This window comes from Equus asinus, chromosome 2 (genome assembly GCF_041296235.1).
Source record: "Equus asinus isolate D_3611 breed Donkey chromosome 2, EquAss-T2T_v2, whole genome shotgun sequence".
Taxonomy (NCBI): Eukaryota; Metazoa; Chordata; class Mammalia; order Perissodactyla; family Equidae; genus Equus; species Equus asinus.
This window is the reverse complement of record NC_091791.1, coordinates 103,309,402-103,328,677: the sequence shown is the minus strand read 5'-3', so window position 1 is coordinate 103,328,677 and position 19,276 is coordinate 103,309,402. Positions and strand designations below refer to the sequence as shown.

General features: G+C 43.5%; 1 protein-coding gene across 17 annotated transcripts in view; it reads left to right on the top strand.

The window, feature by feature from the left end:
• AGBL1 (AGBL carboxypeptidase 1) overlaps positions 1-19,276 on the top strand; it is an 806,151-nt gene that overhangs the window by 139,544 nt on the left and 647,331 nt on the right. For 14 of the 17 annotated variants that reach the window (XR_011497368.1, XR_011497363.1, XR_011497373.1 and 11 more), the window contains 4 exons: positions 7,188-7,396; positions 14,331-14,496; positions 15,433-15,500; positions 15,627-15,692. Coding sequence is in view for 12 of the 17 variants with exons in the window: in XM_070495693.1 (XP_070351794.1) it covers positions 7,188-7,396; positions 14,331-14,496; positions 15,433-15,500; positions 15,627-15,692 (509 nt within the window). In the remaining 5 variants the exon portion in view is untranslated. The remainder of the gene's footprint in view (positions 1-7,187; positions 7,397-14,330; positions 14,497-15,432; positions 15,501-15,626; positions 15,693-19,276) is intronic. The other 3 variants (XM_070495655.1, XM_070495670.1, XM_070495669.1) reach the window with 3 other exon arrangements.

The following is a 19,276-nucleotide window of genomic DNA, read 5'->3' as shown; positions in this document are numbered from 1 at the left end:
GGTTTTAGTTGATAATTTACCATGTGCCTAGCCACAGCAGGTTCTGGCTCTCAGGACAAAGTGTCTCTGCTTATTTGCATATGCACAGAAACCTCTCGAGTGATCACCTTTGGCTGGGAACCAACTCATTTTAGAGAATTTTCAAACTAGCAATATTGAAAAATTAATCATATTTCCTCAAATCTGAGATGTCATTGACTATAAGATGCACCATTTTTTATGTGCCACTAAGAATAAGAAAACGCTGCCAGTTATAATTGAAACACCATCATTGCTAAGAAGCACCTTAATTTTGGAAATGCTAAAATGTGAAAAAGTATCTGCGTTAGAACTGATAAAGTACAAGATGAGGCTGATCCATCATATGGCTGTGGAGTACTGAATAGGAGGAGTTTGGAGTCTGGAGTATGTCACTGCTAGTGGCCCCTTCTCCTGCAGCATCGCTGCCTAATGCCCTTCGTTAGACATTGCACACTCTAAGGATAAGAGGACACACAGGGCTGTGTAGAGGAAGAGGCCCATGTGAATTCTTCGGCTTTCTGAGAGTGAGGAAATTCCTGTGCTTTGGGACTGTATCTGTGGAAAGGTATTAGAATGAGTTGGTGATTCAAAACCAAATTGTAGATGATTCTAGATTTAGAACAATGCTAAGAAGGATAGTCTCTTGTCCTTCTTAGCCACTATTTCTGGAGCGTAGGAAAAGCATCTTTAATTTTATAAAGGCAGTCAATGGGAAAACAAGATTTGCTTGAAACCAAAATTTACTTATAGTCAAGTTTCCTGAAATGTATCTCTTCTACAGAGAGAAAAAATACCTGTAAGCTAATTCAATATCATTATTCTTATTTGAGCTAATGGGAATCGAGTATAATTTCCATTAGGATGACATGAAGATTAGTTACGTTTCAGCACATAGAAGGCTGCTCCTCCTTTGTGAGTGAGCCACTCCTGCAGCTGTGGGGAGGAAAGGGTGAGAGCTGAGTCACTCCTGCTCAAAGGCATTGCGCTCACGTTCTGGGCCTCACTTCTGGGCCGGCCTCATGGAGTCACTGGCTGGGTGTCAGGAAGGTTCCCAAACATTTCCTGCAGTGACCTAAAGAAGCAGAGGCCGTTTGTTTGGGCCTTTAAACTTTCTCCAGTTTCATTTTAAAAACCAACTCTCACCACAGTTTAGGGCCTGGGAGGGAGCAGAGAAGATGGGGGAGGGGGATGGGTAGAGGGGCCGAGCCAAGTTAAATTTGGCTGAAAGCCACTCCCATCAAGCACCTCAGGCCTCAGGTGTTCCTCCGCTTTCCATCCAATAGCCTTACAGAAACCTTCCTCAATTAGCTGGTTCTTGGGCTAACAGTTCAAGGTCTTTGTCTGGGTGCAAAAGCGTGTACAACTGTACTAACCAGCATCAACAGCATTGGGGATAACAACGTGGCATGTCAGCTTTGGAGGCAGATGGAGGAATCCATTTGAATCCTAGATCTGCCATTTATAAGCTCTACAGACTTAAATAAGTTGTTTAACTTCTCTCAGCCTGTGTCTTCATTTGTAAAAGGAGGAAAATAATGCTTATCTCAAGGCATTTCCATGAGATAAATGAGATAATCATGTAAAATGATTAGCCCAGTGCTGAACACACAGGAAACATTCAGCACATAAATACCCCATAATTGTAACGGGTGTTATGATGGCAAAGGAGGCAGCTCGTGGTTCGTGTGATATGATTCAGAAGTCTTGATGAAAGCCTGCGTGGTCCAGAAATATCTTCTAGCTGGACACCGTGAAAAGGCCACCAAAATGATCTGTTGCAAAATGTAATGAGCGTATTGCGTGCTGAAGTTAGGGTCACCATTACTTTGAATTTTAATAGTATCTCTGCTGGGGGAGTTCGAGAGTGGACTATTACAGGATTTGAGTGCTCTGGTTCAAAGTGGGTCTTCAATGTGGGGTCCTGATGGAGATCAGGCAACGTTTGTGATCTGACTGCTTAGGGTTGGGGAGACACAGTGAAGGGAGGGTTCAGGAGCAAACCTTGGAGAGTAAATGAGAGTTTGATAAGCCCAATTGAGCGGTCTTCTGTTTTGAGAAGGGGGCTACAGTCCTGAAAAGGACTAGCTGAATTGTCAACAGTTCACATGAGTGGATTTTCATGAAGTTCATGAAACAAATGATAAAGCTATTTAATTTTCCTGGGCAAGAATTTCTTGGGATAGTAATGTCCCAGTACCCTGTGTGACTAAAGATGATTTCTCTTCTCAGGAATGCTGGGGGCCTGGAATCCTTTTGTTTACTCTTAATCATACACACCTTATCAAAAGCAAGGGTGGGCTGTTAAGCACTTGCCCATTATCCACTAAGAGGATCTTAGAGCACTAACCAGTCTTCTAAAAAAGTTTTAGAGTAATGGGAACCAATAGAGGTAAATTTTGCCAGACAGGGAAACGATAAAGGTCTACACTATGGAGACTGTCTGTAAGGGCACCTGGGATAAAATGGGATGTGATCGTCACTGTGTGTCTATGAGAGTGTTTCAGGACAGATAAGGGACAACATAAAACTGGTGGCCATTTTGGGATGAGAAGTCAATTACATTACACGGGGATTGAAGAACTCTGATTATGAATTTTACTTATTTTGAAACTTTTCCTTGGGCTATTCCCGCTGGTGAAAGGTATGTGAAGTTTAGTAGTCCTCCTTATGGAGAAGGGAATTATCATTTATTGAGCATGTACTTTGTGCCAGGTGCTATGCTATGCATTTGTTCCTTATAACGGACTTGTAAGGTAGATGCTTTAATTATCGTTACCTTTTAAAATCTTGGTTTAATATTTGCAGATGATGGGAATATGGTTCAGATTGGCTAAGTAACTTAACCAAGGTTATACTGCTAGTAAACGGTAGCGCCAAAATTCAAATCTACGGCTATGTGACTCTGGAGCTCCTGTTCTTGCATGAGGCTGTCAAAAGGAATATGTTCATGTCCTGAGCATTTGGCATTTTGTTGTCCATAATAAGAGGGGGAAGTTGGGATGATAAATAGATGATGCTTCTCATAATGACAATTATAATAGGCAAGGTACTGGGCGTTTGTTATGTACCAGGCATCAAGCTATCCACTTTATATGTATTATTTAATTTTCTCAACAGCCCCGCCAGGAATGGATTGTTATTAGTTTCGTTCTTCAGATAAAGACAGAATGATGGAGCTGTGAAGTAACATGCTCAAGGCCACACAGCTAGAAAGTGGTCGAGCTCCTGGCCAGGTGCAAGGACTCCAGAAAGAAAGCCAGCAGCTGAAGGGTCTGCCCACAGAGCAGGCCCAGCTGGGCAGTGACGGTTACCTGAGTATGGGAAAGACAAGTTGAGAGGTCTGCGCTCACTTGTACATCTCATTCCTAGGGCTGTGTGGTCAAAGTGTCCAGCTCACTACTCTGCTGTATGTTCCCACATTTCCTCTGCTTTAGGGCATCGCTTGACCCTAAAAGGGGTGATGAAATTCCCAGATATGGGAAATAAAGAGTAGTGATGAGATTTTCCTTTGGTATTGCCAAATAGGGGCAGAATAGTAGGCTGTTTAAAGTTATAATAATCTGGGTCCCCAAGCTTTTCTCCCAACAGCCTGTCATGGGCTGAAAATTCCGCCTGAGAAATTCAATCTTGGATTCTTGAAGGCATTTAGGCTTTCCTGTTTAGTAGACAAACATCTTTATGGAAATGATCATGATCTCAAATGCCTTCAGGGCTAGGCAGGTAACTCACTTTTGAAGGGGATGGGGTAAGACAAAAAAGGTGAGTTGGTTGCTATGGCAACCTGGAGCCTGCTTGCCCTGCCCACGGACATTTACAACATGGCGTGGCCAAAAGTCTCTAGACCTCCTGTCAAAGGGTAACCTAGTTTTTTCCTCCTAATTATCAAGGTTCATTGCAGAATATGTGGGGCGTAAAAACTACGGGAAAGGCTAAATGAGCAAAATCCTCCCCATCCACCGGAAGTATTATTAACATCTTGGTATATTCCCTTCCAGTTTTCTTTTTCCTTTTTGTCCGAGGGTAAAAATCCTCATCAGTGGCGTCTGCCCTAAAGAAAAACCTTTGAACCTCAGTGAAGAGATATCTAAGGTAAAAATAAGGATATTGCTAGATCACACTTCAGACTGAGAATTAGCTACTGATAAGACCCCGGGAAGATATAATCCGGAGAGAGAGGTACAAATAGTAGAATATAAGAGGGTAAATTGGGGGTGAGGACAAAAACAAGTTCGTGGATTTGCCAAAGGAAACTGACCAGAAACCATCTTGAGCAGGAGGCCTCCAGGGAGGGGCCGGCAGAGCAGGAGGCACCGGGAGCACCTTAAAGTTGGCCATATGGGTACGGGCTGGGGGCGAGTGTTAAATTAAAGCCCCTCAGAATTCCTCTCTGGCCATCCCACCTTCATCCTCCAATCTGTTTAAGATGAATCAATCTACTTAGGAAATTAAAAAAAAATTCAATGCCAGGAACTTTTTTTCCGGGAAGACCTTAGGAGGAGACTATTGATGTAAACAGAATAAAGTGAGCTGTCTGTTTTGAAGAGGGTTGTGGGACCTGGAGCCCTCTTCACCCCGCAACCCTGAGCTCGCCCCAAACAGTGTTTGAAACCCCACATTTTCTCCTCCCTACTTGGCCTCCCTCAGACGAGCGGTGTTTTCCTCTCACAACTTCTAGAACTCCTGCAAATCGCTGATTCGGGTGACCCTCATTTCATTCTTTGGCTCTTCTCCACGTTCGCTCTTCCTCAGTTTGATAATCTCCTCTTGTCGGGTTTTAGATGCGTATTGACTTTTGCAGAACTCCCCGAGCCATTCTCAGAGAGATCGACTGATTTATGGTCGAGGGGGAAGGGGTTTAGCTATTTTAGATGTTAGTAAACATGACAGCTTGTTGAGGATTAACAGGAAATCATGAATAAAATCATTGGAATTTGATAAGGGATTTTTCTCTCAGACAATTAAAGATTTTTTCCCATTATCTCCTCCCCCCCGACCCCCAAAAAAGAGTAGAGGATGAAGGTCATTGGGATAATGCGTTATTAGTCTCATACCCTTAAAATAGATAAAAGACACAAGTCCTTAAGCCCTGACGGCCCGCGGGGCCTCTGTGAACTGTTCTTGCCATTTTCGCATCTTTTCAGCAGGCGATACTTTCCTTTAATACCTCCTTCTTAATCCTCAATTTTCTTTTAAACATCAGATATTGGATAGGCTGGAACCTCATTTAGGCAGTAAAGAACTCTAGTGCTTTGTGGCCGGGACCAGCCAAGGAGAGAAATATTTCTGATACAAAAGAATAATTCATTAAAGGAGATAATGAAGGCGATTTAAACCTTCCACAAACACTCGCCGGATGAATAAAGCTCGTCACTCCTCAGTTCAGGGTCATGGCTGAATGAAATGTTGTAAAAGGCAAAAAAAAAAAAAAAAAAATAAACCAACTGCACAAATGGGTCAAAAATCTCAGTGGGGCTCAGTCAAGCCTGACAATTTACAATTTGACAAACAAGCAGGAAAAAAAAAAAAGAATTCCATTAATATTATGAGAAAACCCCTCTGGAATAAAGCATTAAATTTCCATGTTATTTTTTCATTCATGTGCGCTTACATGGTCTTAGGGAAAAATCTGACTTTGAGCTGAAATTTTGCTTATGCAATTATGGCTCAGGGGATCGCTCTCACACTGGCCAGAAGTGCGTAGTGTCCCATAAACCAGCATGAACAGTTTGGATAGAGGAGGATGCAGTAGTGAGAGGTCAGAGCTGCAAGAATTGGGCATTTGTGCCTGAGGGTCAGCCGATTAGAGTCCAGCAATGCGCCTCGTCCACAGGAGTGGAGATGACCAGGCGTCTACTGGATAGATCTGGACTGGTAGACATTTGTCCACCGACTCTGTAGCTTGAAGAATTTAACATGAAGAGTGGCACGTGTTAACTGTTGAGGGAGGTATCTTGGACTATTCTTTCCCCTTTGTTTCTTCAAAGAGAATTTAAGCTATTTCTTGGGGAAATTAAGAAATCATCCACTTATCTCATAAGATGGGTCTCATAGGAGGTCTCCACCAGGGTCGTTCAACTAACAAAGAGAAATCCTGGTATTGAAGAGGTGAAGGGGACTGTAGAAACACTATTACAGCTCTTCATCAATTATAAGAAAGCCCCATGCTACATCCCTCCTGGGTGGATTTCCAACCTCTACCGGAACATTTATAGTGCCCAGTTACTGCCACATAGTGTCCATCCTCTGGTTGGATAGCATTGACCATGAGGAATTCCTTTCTTGGACTGAGGTAAATGCTTGATTATTCATAAACTGGCTTCCATTCTCTTTAGGAGAAACACCCAGTGTATCTCTTAACATGACAGCCTTTCAGATGCTTTGTCTCACTTGGTGTCTTCTTCTCAACCTAAACCTTCTAGTTTGCTCAACTCAATGACAAAATCCTAAATCCACTGAGATTTAGGGAAGAAGGATGGAAATCTGGTGGAAATCACTCTCTCTCTCTCTTTCTTTCTCCCCACAATTATAATTTTTTTCTGAACTATTTGAGAATAACTTATAGACATTCACATACTCCAATTGTGAATTTCCTGAAAACATTGATATTCTTTTGTATAACCACAGTATATCAAAATCTAATATACATTAATAGAATACTATTAGTTAATCTACAGACCTTATTCAAGTTTTACCAAGTGCCTTTTGTAGCAAAAGAAAAAAATTGCTCTCTGGCCCAGGATATAAATTATAATTATGTGTCGTACTTACATATCATGACTTTTAGTCTCCTTTAGCTCAATTCCTTGGTCTTTTTTTCCTGTTATTTTTGCCTTTCATGACCTTGACATTTTTGAACAGTACAGATCAGATGTTTCATAGCAAGTCCGTCATTTTGGGTTTGCTGATTTTCCTCGTGGCTAAATTCAGGTTATCGTTTTTGGCAAGAATACCGTAGTTGATGCTGTGTCTTTCTCTGTGCATCGTATCTGGTGATGTTGACTTTGATCACTTTATGAAGGTGACATCTGCCAGTTTTCTCCACTGGAAGGTTATTACTGTTCCCTTTATAATTGATAAGTCTCTTGTGGGAGGTCCACTGAGACATTCTCAGGCAGGTGTGGCCAAGAGAATCTATGACTGATGTTGCCTTTTCCCATTGGTTTCAGAGTCTAACAGCCGCAGGGCGGTGAACAGAGGCTATGTTGTTGGCTTGCTCAGGCTGCATCAGGACTGGCACAGCCATGACACGGCCAATACCTACGTGCTGATCCGCCGGGGGCTTCTGCTCTGCCTCAAGCACGTTGCCGCCCTCCGGTCTGGCAGGGAGGCCTTCCTGGCGGCTCAGGGTATGGAGACCCTCTTCAGCACCACACAGGTATTCAGCCTTGGGATTACCTCTGCGGGTGGGGGACGTCTGGCTGATTTAGGAATCCTCCTGAACAGAGCTGGGAAAACCTCTGTAGGTTTCTTGCTGCCTGCCATGGGCAGATGTTGTGGATTCAAATCCACATTCATTCATTCTCTCATGCATTGATTGACTCATTTATTCAATACATACTTATTGGGTACACACTGTATGGTGCTGTGGCTGAGTGTTGACTCTAAAGCTAGAGAACCTGGATTCAAATCCTAACTCTGGCACCTACACCTGTGACACTTTGGAGAAGTCACCCAACTTCTCTGGGCCTCAAGTTCCTTGAGGAAGATAATTTTATATTGCTCTGTGAAATCAATGGAGGGTGAAGGCCTACTGGGACTCCCGTGAGTGGAGGGAGAAGGTGTTCTGTTAGAGAGGGCAAGTCTCCTCTGAGCAGGTGACCCCTAAGCTGAGACCTGAATTATTGAAGGAGCTGGTCACGCCGAGTTTAAGAGGAAGAATATCCCAGGCAAAGAGAATAGTACCTGTGAGGGCCGTTGCTTATCTGCGCCCCAGTGGAATATGTGTCTAGAGTTTCATGGATTTCAACCCAAAGAACAAATTCCTTGATTTCACTTGATCAGGGCTAATTTACACACCATCATGTGAGGCTACACACACCCTCTCTCCTTATGATGTGAACATCTCCCGAATACCCACCATCTGCTCACCCGCCTTCTCCGGGGGCCAAAGCAGCCATGTTTCATACACATTCTGCTCCTTGCTGTCTTCATATTAGCCCGTCTCTGTACTCCCTTCCTCAGTCTCGTCGCTCTTCTCTGAATACGCTCCAGTTTTTCTCTACCTGAGTCCATCCGAGGTAATGAAGCAGTCAATGAGAGCATGGTTTTCCAACCGTGGTATCTGTAGACTTTTCCCATTAAAAAAAATAGCCTTTTTTTGCTCCCTCTAAACAATAACATAATACTGTGCTGCAAACCAATATCTAATTTTCTATCTGCTGTCACCTCTGGGTTTCTCTCCATCATTATAGCTTTCAGAGTTTCTCCGTCATGAAATAGCTGCATTTTACATTCTATTCCTCTGGATGAGGAAGTGCTTTGAATTTTTGGAAGCTTCCCCTTACTTTATAAGCTTGTGTCCCCCACGTCTCTAATCTCTCCCAGTCTTAGTGACACAGCCTCCTGCACTGTTGATGCCCCGCAGCCCCCTACCCCGGCTCCTGGCTTCAGCCGGTTCCTCCGCCTTGTGCATTATTGGTTGTTTCTCTGTTCTGTGTTACAAAAAACAATTAGAAGGGCAATGAAGGAAGAAGATGGTGATCCCAGAGGTACTTGTCTATGGTAAGAAGAGGTGGAGAAAATACCAAGTGAAGCCCAGGCAGGAAAGGGGCTGTGAGTCCAGAAGCAGGATCTTAGAAGCTGTTCACAGCAGGTCAATGAAGACCTTAACTGCTCCACTAAGCAAATTTATGACAAGCTTCCAGCCTCCAATTACTGTGGGGAATGGAAGCAGGGTGTGAGCGGAGGCAGGATGTGCACCTGTGCCAGGTTTCCCCGGCCTGAAGAACCTCCAGCACCTGGCTATGTGCACAGATGCCACTGCAGCTGTGCTGGAGTGTGAGCTGCCCATCAATCCTCTCCCCTCTTCTGCCAGAGAAGGCTTGTGAATCCAGGATGGCCAACTTGGGAACCTCGGATCTGGTGATGTCATTTCAGTGGCTATTTGTCAATTATAGTGATGATGATGATGATGATGGTGATGCTGCTGCAGCTGATGGTGATGACAAAGATGGTGATGACAATGATAACGAAGGAGGAGGAGGAGGAGGAGGAGGCAGAGGAGGAGATGAGATTTGTATTGAGTGCTTACTCTGACCTAGGGCTGGCTTAACAGTTTACACAGACTTTCTGATTTCAACGTTTTAGAAGATTTGAAACCAGTGGTCTTTCTCAAAAGGCCATGCTTCTGTGCACTGCACCCGTGGTTCTCCAAGTTGAGTGGGCGTCAGAGTCCCCTGGAAGGCTGCAAGGGCCCCATCCTCAGAGTTTCTGATTTGGTAGGTCTGAGGTGGAGCCTGAGAATTTGCACTTCTAACAAGTTCCTGAGTGCTGCTGATGCTGCTGGTCTGGGGACCACAATTGAAAACCAGTGTCCTGTACTATTTTTACTTGTGTTTATGATGTAGTTACAAACCTACTGGGCATGAAATTGACTGAGAAAGAGCTATTTTTGAGTCCTTCCCACAGCCTCTGCCCAATATATTCTTTCTTTTTTTTGAGGAACATTAGCCCTGAGCTAACTTCTGCCAATCCTCTGCTTTTTTCTTGCCGAGGAAGACTGGCCCTGAGCTAACATCCATGCCCATCTTCCTCTACATTATATGTGGGATGCCTACCACAGCATGGCTTGCCAAGTGGTGCCATGTCTGCCCCTGGGGTCCGAACTGGCAAACCTGGGGCCACCGAAGTGAAACGTGCGCACTTAACCGCTGCGCCACTGGACGGCCCTGCCCATTATATTCTTCTTTGCCTTTCTGCTGAGGCCGCTGCCTGCAGTCTTTCGCTCTCAATGACTCCACCTCTTTGTTTCCTGGGTCTCACATTCTTGCACAGACCCTCTAAGCATCGCTTAAACATTCAAGGATCAGATTGTCCGTAATGCAGTGAGGGTGCTATGTAATTTTGTTGGAGCTTTGTATGAGGAAGGAGGAAGAAGAATGACAAGTTGAATGTAAGGTCAAAAAAGAATCCCTGCAAGGATGCCCTGAAACAGTTTGAGATAGTTATCAATTTGGAGAAATGGGTAATTGCAGATGGAACCAACTTGTATGACATAACGTGGTAAAGAGGCCACACTTTGGAGGTGGAACAGCTTAAGAGACCTGAAAAGTTTCTAAAATTGGTGGCTTTCAAACTTGAGCATGCATCAGATTTACCCAGAGGGCTTGTTAATGCACAGATTGCTAGACCCCTCTCCCAGAGTTTCTAATTAGTAGGCCTGAGTAGAGATACAAGATTCTGCATTTGTAACAAGTCCTTAGGTGATGTTAATGCTACTGGTCCGGGCACTTCACTTTGAGAACCACTACAATAAGCAGTGATGGCCTTTGAAAAGTTGAACCTACTGCCATAGGCTCAGAAAGAGCTGCAGGCCAAGCCTTTCTTCCTCAAGACCCTTTTTGTCCACAGGACCAGTTACCCCAGCATTGTGAATCTGTGGAAGGAAAGACTGAATCTTAAGGGAAATGTCACCCAGTTAGAATCAGGAGCTAGATATGCTCGAGGTCAGATCGACCTGAGATCATTTATGATTTATTCAGTGTTTCCTGAGCTCCTGCTTTGTGAAAGTTCTTGGGGTTAGGTTATATAGGGAGCTCAGAGATGGTGATAAACTTCCCATCCTCCTCAGAAAGCTTACCATCTTATAGGGAAAACCAGGATAGGTGTAGTGCAGGCAGCAGGTGGGATGTAAGAGTGGCATTGGTAAAGCCACACAGAGGAAGGAGAGCGACACTTGGTCTTGGCTGACCAGAGAAGGCTTCAAGAAGGAAGTCATTGACATTTGGGCCAAGCCAGGAGAACACCCTGAAAAGCCTGAGAGAAACAACTTGGTTCATGCACTGCCCAGGGAAGTGAAAGGAGATATCCAGGAGGTAAAGATGGGAGAGAAAAGCAGTACAGAACTGGTGGGACAGCTAAGACATTTTGGAGAGTCAGGCAGAAGGAAAGACCTGGGCAAGAATGAACCGAAAGGTCCCAAACTGAGGGTGTTTCGTGTAAGACATTTCTAAATTGAAGCTACACCACATCTGTTCTGGACCTTAGAATTTGCCCATCTATGTCCAAAGCGTTTCTGGAGAGAGAGGAAGGAGCAGGGCTACTGCCAACTGTGGTCAAAGAGAGGCTCCCCAAGCCGAAACCTGAATGACAAGGAAGAACCAGTAACCTGGCAATGAGGGATCCAGGGAGGAAAAAGAAGGCAAATGCTAAGGCCCTCAGGTAGGGGGGTGGGGTCGGGAGTGGGCAAGCCTGAGAAATGGGGAAGCTGGTGTGGCAGAACCGTGATGAGGAAGAGTGGGAGGCAACGAGATGAAGCTGGAGACATCGGTGGGACCAGAGCATCTAGGGCCCCCTGGACCATGACGAGGAATTTGGGTTTTATTTCCATCAGTTTTTAATTGTGGCAAAATTCATATAACATAAAGTTGCCCATCTTAGCCAGTTGTAAGCATACAGTTCGGTAGCGTTAAGCACCTTCACACTGTTGCATAACCAATCTCCAGAACTCTTTCCACTGCAGAACTGAAACTCTATCTCTATTAAACTGATTTATGCTTTTGAAGGACCATTCTGGCTGCCGTGTGGAGAGGAGAGCATCAGAGGGCGCAAGAGGAGGGAGAGAGGGTTAGGATGGCAGGGGGTGAAATTAGACTCTGGGAGTTCAGGCGGGAGATGCCGATGGCTTTAGCTAGTTACAAGCAGAACTGGAACTTAAATCCAGCACTCCTGGCTCTTAGTCAGGCTCCTTTTCCACTAAGATGTCTCATTTTGTTATGATGAGGACTATTCCCAGGAATCTGTCCTGAGTAGCAGTGGCTTCCTAGTACTGCTTTCAGATTCTGACGGGATTTTATGAGGCTGATGATGCCTGATGCCTACTGACCTCCCACTAGCTAACAATCACTGAGTGCTTACCATCGGACAGGCTCTTTGCCTACTTGTACTCATTTAGTTCACAAACACCTGATGAGAGAGGTTCTGTTATGATCTTTGCTTTACAGATGAGGAGCCTGTAGCACAGAGAGGTATAGTAACTTGCCAGGATTCTGCAGTTAGAAACCTTCAGCCCAGGATTTGAATTCAGGTCATCTTGCTCCAGGATCTGAGCTGAGTGCGATTTCTCTGTCCTGCCTAGGGATCATGCCAGTAGAGTATTTATTATCTCAAAGATAAGTAAAGACATTAACTGCATATTGAATAGTTTCAGCTCTCTCATATTACATCATCTTTTGCAAGTAGCACGTGTATTATCGAGAGTGAAGGGAAAAGTGAGCCTAAAAATCTCACTTTTGCTCCCAATTCCAGGACATTTGTCCAGAAGGATCCTATTTCTCGGAGTCTTGTCATCTTATGAGACACAGCACCAGCCCCAACCCTGCCCTTGCAGGGCCGTGAGAGTGAGAGCCCCTTAAATTTTGCATCCTGGGCACCTCACTTGCCTCATCTTGGTCCAAGCTCTGCACAGCACCTATCCGTCAACACTAGGAAAATGTTGGCAAGTGGGTCCAGGCATTTCTAGTACCCTGGAACCCAGGATCATCTTTACATTCATAAATTTTTCCCCAGAGTATGGCAGACACCAAATATAGCATTATTCTGAATGCCTTGGTTTCTGTTTTAATATCCTGTTTGTCCCCCAGATTCAGTTCATGGTGTGGCCTAACCTAACAGGACACTTGAACTTGCTTCCATCTTTCCATTCTCTTTTCACCTGCACCATTCCATGAGAAGCAAAACACATTATCATCATTACCATCATCAACAACAATACCAACGACAATGAGAGACAGACCTGGCTTCCAAAATGTTGGCAGTTTTGACCGAGTTCCCTGGCTTGTCCTTGGCTCATTTCTGCTAAGCTTGAAGCTCGGAACATTATCTCTGATCACCCATCTACCTCCCCTTTCTTCCTCCTCCATGCTCGGTTCTCTTTTTCTCCAACACTAATACTTTTTACCAAGCACTTGAAACCACCTGACCAGTCCCAAGGATAAAATGGCCTCAACTAACTCATTTTCCACGGAGAGCATTTCCTGCTGTGGGTTCAGGACTCCTGATTGGTAGCATTTGAACACTCAGAGGGAGAGGTAGCATTCTTGATCGTATTAAGGCATTTCTGGTTTGAAAGGTGGCTTACTTTAATTATATTTTGGAATTATTTGGGTAGTTCAAATTCATGGCTAAAAGTTTATTAATTTCTTTCTCCGTGTTCTTTCGCGTGGAGCTACTTATCATGTGGGCCTGAAGATCCCATAGCATGACATCATCACAGACAGTCACCCCGCCCTGTGGCAGGTGCTCAGTGTCCTCCGTAGCATCTGCTGTGACTAATTGGCCTTGGAGCTTGCTGGAAATCCCTTAGGAATATCCACCTGGAGGCTCACACTGGTCAACTTTCTGTACCAAGTCAGTAGACAAAACATTTACCAAGAGTCTGAAGAAAATGGCTGTGTTTTTGCCAAAGAGATACCCCCAACTCTCTCTCTCAATTTAATAAGCTTGTTCTTACATTTTTCACGGCATCTGAAAAGAAGGATCTTGTCATGTTCCATCAGTATCAGAATGTTAACATTTGCAAAGCCAATTTCTCTTTGCTTTGGGTGGGTACCAAGAGGGATAAACACTGTGAGCTTTGAGAAAAGGCGTGTTATTTAATTTAGGTACTTGGGATTCACTTAGTCTTTCCTCTTGACTTCATATTTTATCTTTTTCCTTTCTGTTTTTCTCTCCAGATAGCAGCTGAAAGAGAAAAGTAAGACTTCCATCAATTCACCTACTCATTCTCTAATTTAGGCAATAACTCACACTGACACATGCATGGCTGAGGGAAGATGCTCACTTCCCTTAGCTATCCTGGATGACATCTTCCCTTAGGTGCAGCATCCTTTGAAAGACTTTCAAGTCTGTTTTCAGACTAAATTCATTCCCATAACATAGGAGCTGCAGGAAAGAAATAAAAATGCAGATTATACGGTGGACCAAAGCAGATTCTATATTAGACAAAATTCTACATGAGAATGTTCAAATTAGACATTCTACATTAAGGATGTTTACTATCTGTCTAGGATGTGTGTAATTCATTACCTGAAATACGGTTATAATGGGACTCTATACAAGATTTCAGTGTCTGATATCTTCTCTTTGTTCAGAACTGCCTGGATGACAAAAGCTTGGAACCTGTCATCTCCATCGTGCTTCAGATCCTGAGGCAGTGCTATCCGAAGAGTCCTCTTCCCTTGGTCACAGCCAGCAGTGCTTATGCCTTCCCGGTCCCTGGGAGTGTCACCTCTGACCCTCCATGTGTTCTAACTGAAGGTAAAGAAAGTGGGTCACTATGAGCTTTATGATGAGTTTTTACATTTTGACAATATTTCAGAAAAATGCGGATGAAAGTAGAATCAGTTCTTTAATAGGTCAACCACGATTGTCCGATAAGCTAATTAGAGATATCTATGAAAAAGCAAGCTTTTCATATACAGCTGAACAAATGCCAAGCTCACTTATTTTGTCCTTCATTATTAACTGTTGCCACTTTGCCTGGTGGCCATTGAAAGCCTGTAGGGTCATCTCAGCTAATTTTAAAAAAGTCTATTCACAATCCCACGATTGAGTCTCTCTGCTGTGTGTGCTGGTTCTGGCATTAATTTGCCCTGTGGATGAAATTGAAATAAAACTATTGCTACTTACAACCCTATGCTAGTCATATTAGAATATCTGAAAGTATTGTTATCCAGTCTCCAAGAAGATTTTGTTGCCAAAAGATTCTGGTGCTTTCCAACCTCATCCTCCTTCCATAGAACAGATTTTCCATAGGCATCATCTTGCCACAACGGTAGTGGGTGATTTCTATGGACTTTTGTTGTAAACAAGTTTCGTCATATCAAAATTAGGGAGTCAGTCAAGGTGCTAAGTTACCTTAAATTTTGCACGTATGTGATCTTTAAACTTTGCCAATGTTAGTTGCATAAATACTTCTTCTAAAGTGAGTTGGGGAAACCAGAATGGTATTCATGAGTCATTTTATTCTGCACTGATTTTGTATTCAAAGTAGGAACACAATTTACGCTTCATGATATAGTGCTCTCATGTGCCTATGTGCACACCATTTACACATACAAATAAATATTAGAGTGCGTTGGGATATTGTGCACTTAATAATGAGCCCCTTATTTGAGAGGAAGAAGTGGTGAGAATCCAAATCCAAGGCATAGAGAAAGCCTCACCCATTTCACCTCTTTTTCCCCCACCCAGAAGATTTTGAAGATGATGGTGATGAAGAAGTGGAAAAGGATTCCGATTCTGAAGATGTGAAAGAGGAAGTAGGTAGACCAGCCTCTGCTTCTAGTGATCACCCCATTCAGATCTTACAAAGGCAAATATCACTTTCAGTGTTCAGCTAAGGCCAGTGCAGATTTTAAGGACCTGCGTTTGTACTTCCACTCTAGCGCCTGGCAGAGAGAGATGCTCAATACATGATGGCTGCTGTTACTGATTTCCAAGTTTTCATCTTGGTAGGTCCAGTGTGATATCTCATTGTAAAGTCAGAGGCTATCCTTTATGAAGGCTCTGAGATTCCATCAGGATGAGCCTTAGCTTGGCACGTAATGCTTAGGGTTGGCATGTTTAATCAGCGTGAACGACATTCAGGCAAAGAGACCATGGAAAGATTTTCTAGGAAACTTTTTCAAGTAGATCTCCCCTATCTTCGTAAGTCACTCTTCTTATCTACCCACTCTGCACGGGACCACTGCACTGTACAATTCCGTTTTCCTCGGTGCCTATGTGAGCTGTGTTCCTTTGAGTTGTGTGGTGTACACTCTGGCCAGCAGGGAAGTGGTACCCTTTGGTCTCTATCCTATAATGACCTATCCTATAGAACAGAGATTAGCACACCTTTTATGAAAGGTTAGATAGTAATTACTTTAGGCTTTGTGGACCATACAGTCTCTCCCACATCTACTCAATTTTGCTGTTGTAGCATAAAAGCAGCCATAGACAGGATGTAAATGATAGGGCATGGCTATGTTCCAATAAAACTTTATTGACAAAAATAGGCAGTGGGACTTCATTTACTGACTGCATTCCTAGAAAAGGGCTTCTAAACATTGGCACTATTGGCATTTTGACTTTATTCTTTATTGCGGGGGACTATCTTGCGAATTGTAGGATGTTTAGCAGCATCTCTGACATCTACCCAGTAGATGTCAGTAGCACCTACCCCTATGCCACCCCACCTCCCCACCCCCAGTCAGTCGTGAACCACAAATGTCTCTAGGAATCGCCAAATGTCCCCCCGGGACAAAATCGCTCCTGGTTGAGAACCACTGCTCTAGAATAATAACTTATCTATGAATTACAATCCTATCTGTTTCTGTTGGTGGACAAGGACTTGGACAAGCCCCTTAAAGTTAAAACTCCTTAATTTTGTCATCTGCAAAATAAGACTGAGAAGTAAATGCTACCTTTTATGCTATTTCTGGAGATGAAACTGTAATTGAAAAAATCTATCTATCTATCTATCTATCTGTCTGTCTATCTATCATCTATCTATCCATCCACCTCTCTTTTTCCCTCCCTTCTGTCCTTTCTTCTTCCCTCCCCTCCTACCTACCTATCTGTCTAAGGAGAGAGAGACTTTTTGAGTTCTCTGTCATAGTAATCACTCTCCTTGCTGATGCTGGTGGCAGACATATGGGGACTACCTCCTTGTCAGGTCTCCGGGTTAAGACTGCTATCAACTCTCTGGTGTTCTCAGGGTTTTGTTGTTGAATAGAATCGTTTCTGAAGTCATCAGTAGTAAATTGGCTCTTCGCTGTGGCTCAGCGGTGCGGGCCTATGGAGTACTTGCTGAATTATTTGAATAATACTGTGCTGCAGCAGCCATTCATCAATGCCACTTTCCCCTCCCCTCTTGCTTGCTCTTTGATAACTGACTGTCTGATACAGAGTGCCAGTCGCCTTTTGCATCTGGTGTGGAGGGACAAGCTGCATGCCAGCACCTGACTTCACACAGCATTAGGGGAGAGCTTTTAGATTCTTTCCTTTGCCCCACTCTGCAGATCATGGTGGGTTGGGGTGGAGTGGAACCAAAACAAATAAACAAGTCCAACTGGGAAAGAAGCACAAGACAAATTGGCGCGGGCCTGGAAACTATTCATCAAAAGCCTTTAAGCCAAAGAGAAGATAAGAATTCAGTGCGTGAGCATGAGTTGTAGACAAGCGGGAGCATCGGAGTCAGCTTAATTCTGGAATCTTGCAAGAGCAAGGGAACAGGTGCTCCAGCAAACTGCGTTTTCCTTGGTAAACCCAGCAGCATTTTCTGCAAGACATGAGGGCAAGAGGCCAGGAGTGTTTGTTTCTGTTTATGGAACTGACCCAGGCCTTGAACTTGTGGCCTTTTCATTTGAAAATCTTAGTTAATAATTGAGACCAGCCTCTTAGAAAGAATGATTAAAAGAAACTTACATCTGTACAGAGTCTTGAGAGTGGAAAGTTGAGTACTGTTCTTTGATTGAAAACTGTCAACATCAATGTAAGAAAAGAGAAACTTACAACAGATACAGACTAGGTATTGGCCATGTGTTTTTCTTCATGAGCACGAATATTAGATTTGGACAAACTTGGAAGAAGAGGAGGATAACCAGAGTGAATTCAAGTTCTCTTCCTTTCCTTCCTTCTTTCGTTCCTTTTTTTCTTTCTTTCAGGAAATTTCTTGGATATGATCTATGCGTGAGGTAGCATGCTAGGTTCTTAGGGATGGTAATATGATACCAAAGCAAATAAGACAGTTTTTATCTTCAAAGAGTTCCCATCTAGTGAACTTGGGGATTGTCCCTACCAGAGTTCAAACTACCACCTTCAACAGGGAGGTGAACTCAAGTCTAATATTGGGAAAAGTCAATATCAGAAGGGTCCATTTGAGGAGGAAGGGCCAGAAAGCACTATCTGGATTAGATGGGTACCAGAATCCTAGATGATGAAGATTTGTCTGGGTTGCTGTGAGGACATAGAAGCAAGTCCATCCCTAAATAAATATAAATGAAATTTATAAGAATACAGAAGGAGGTGAGAACCTGCCTGAGTGCCTGGAGATTCACAGACCAAGATTCAAACCTTTGAGGACCAGAGATGGTCTCTGTTACAACTATTCTACTTTGCTATTGTACTGAGAAAGCAATTGTAGACAGTACATATATGAATGGGTGTGGCTGTGTTCCAATAAAACTTTATTTATAAAAACAGGCAGTGGGCCATAGTTTGCCAACCCATGCTCTAAGGATAAGTAGGTCACCTAGTCATATATAAAAAGAATTAGGCTAAAGCTTGTGGGTTATATGACACTGCTCGCTCCAGACACACCAACCTTACTAGCTGGTGAGGAGATGCTTCCCAATGCCTGCCAGGTTGCATTTCCATTGGTACCACCCTGGATCATGGCTGAAGCTGTAGGAGAGATGGTGGAGGCAAGGAGGAACAGAGAGATGAAGCTGGAAAGGACAAGAGTGTTGGGCTCTCCAAAACCGTGCTAAGGAGTTTGGGCCTGGTGTGCACTGTACCTGAAAATACCATTAAGTCAACCTCATGAGATCTATTTTTCCTTTAATTTGAAGTTTGGAGAAAAATTGTGGAAGATGATGGCATATTGCATTTTCTTTTTTCCCTGGATCAGAATATAAACTTTTCTTTTCTTTTGGTGAGGAAAATTGGCCCTGAGCTAACATCTGTTGCCAATCTTCCTCTTTTTTTTTTTGCTCCCCAATGCCCCTGTACATAGTTGTATATCCTAGTGGTAGGTCATTCTAGTTCTTCTATGTGGGATGCTGCCACAGCATGGCCTGATGAGCAGGATTCAAACTGCCGAACCCTGAGCTGCCGAAGCAGAGCACACTAACTTAACCATTCAGCCATGGGGCCAACCCCTAAACATTTATGTTCTGTATTTATTTGACTTAGGGAAGAATAATACAGGCTGTCAGGATGGCTAGATTTTTCCTTAACTAACCAAATATACTCTTAAAACTTAAGGTAGATTTTTCTCTCCTATTTTATTAGGGAACTTGATCTAGGAGAGACAAGGAAAGATGAAGAGACTGGA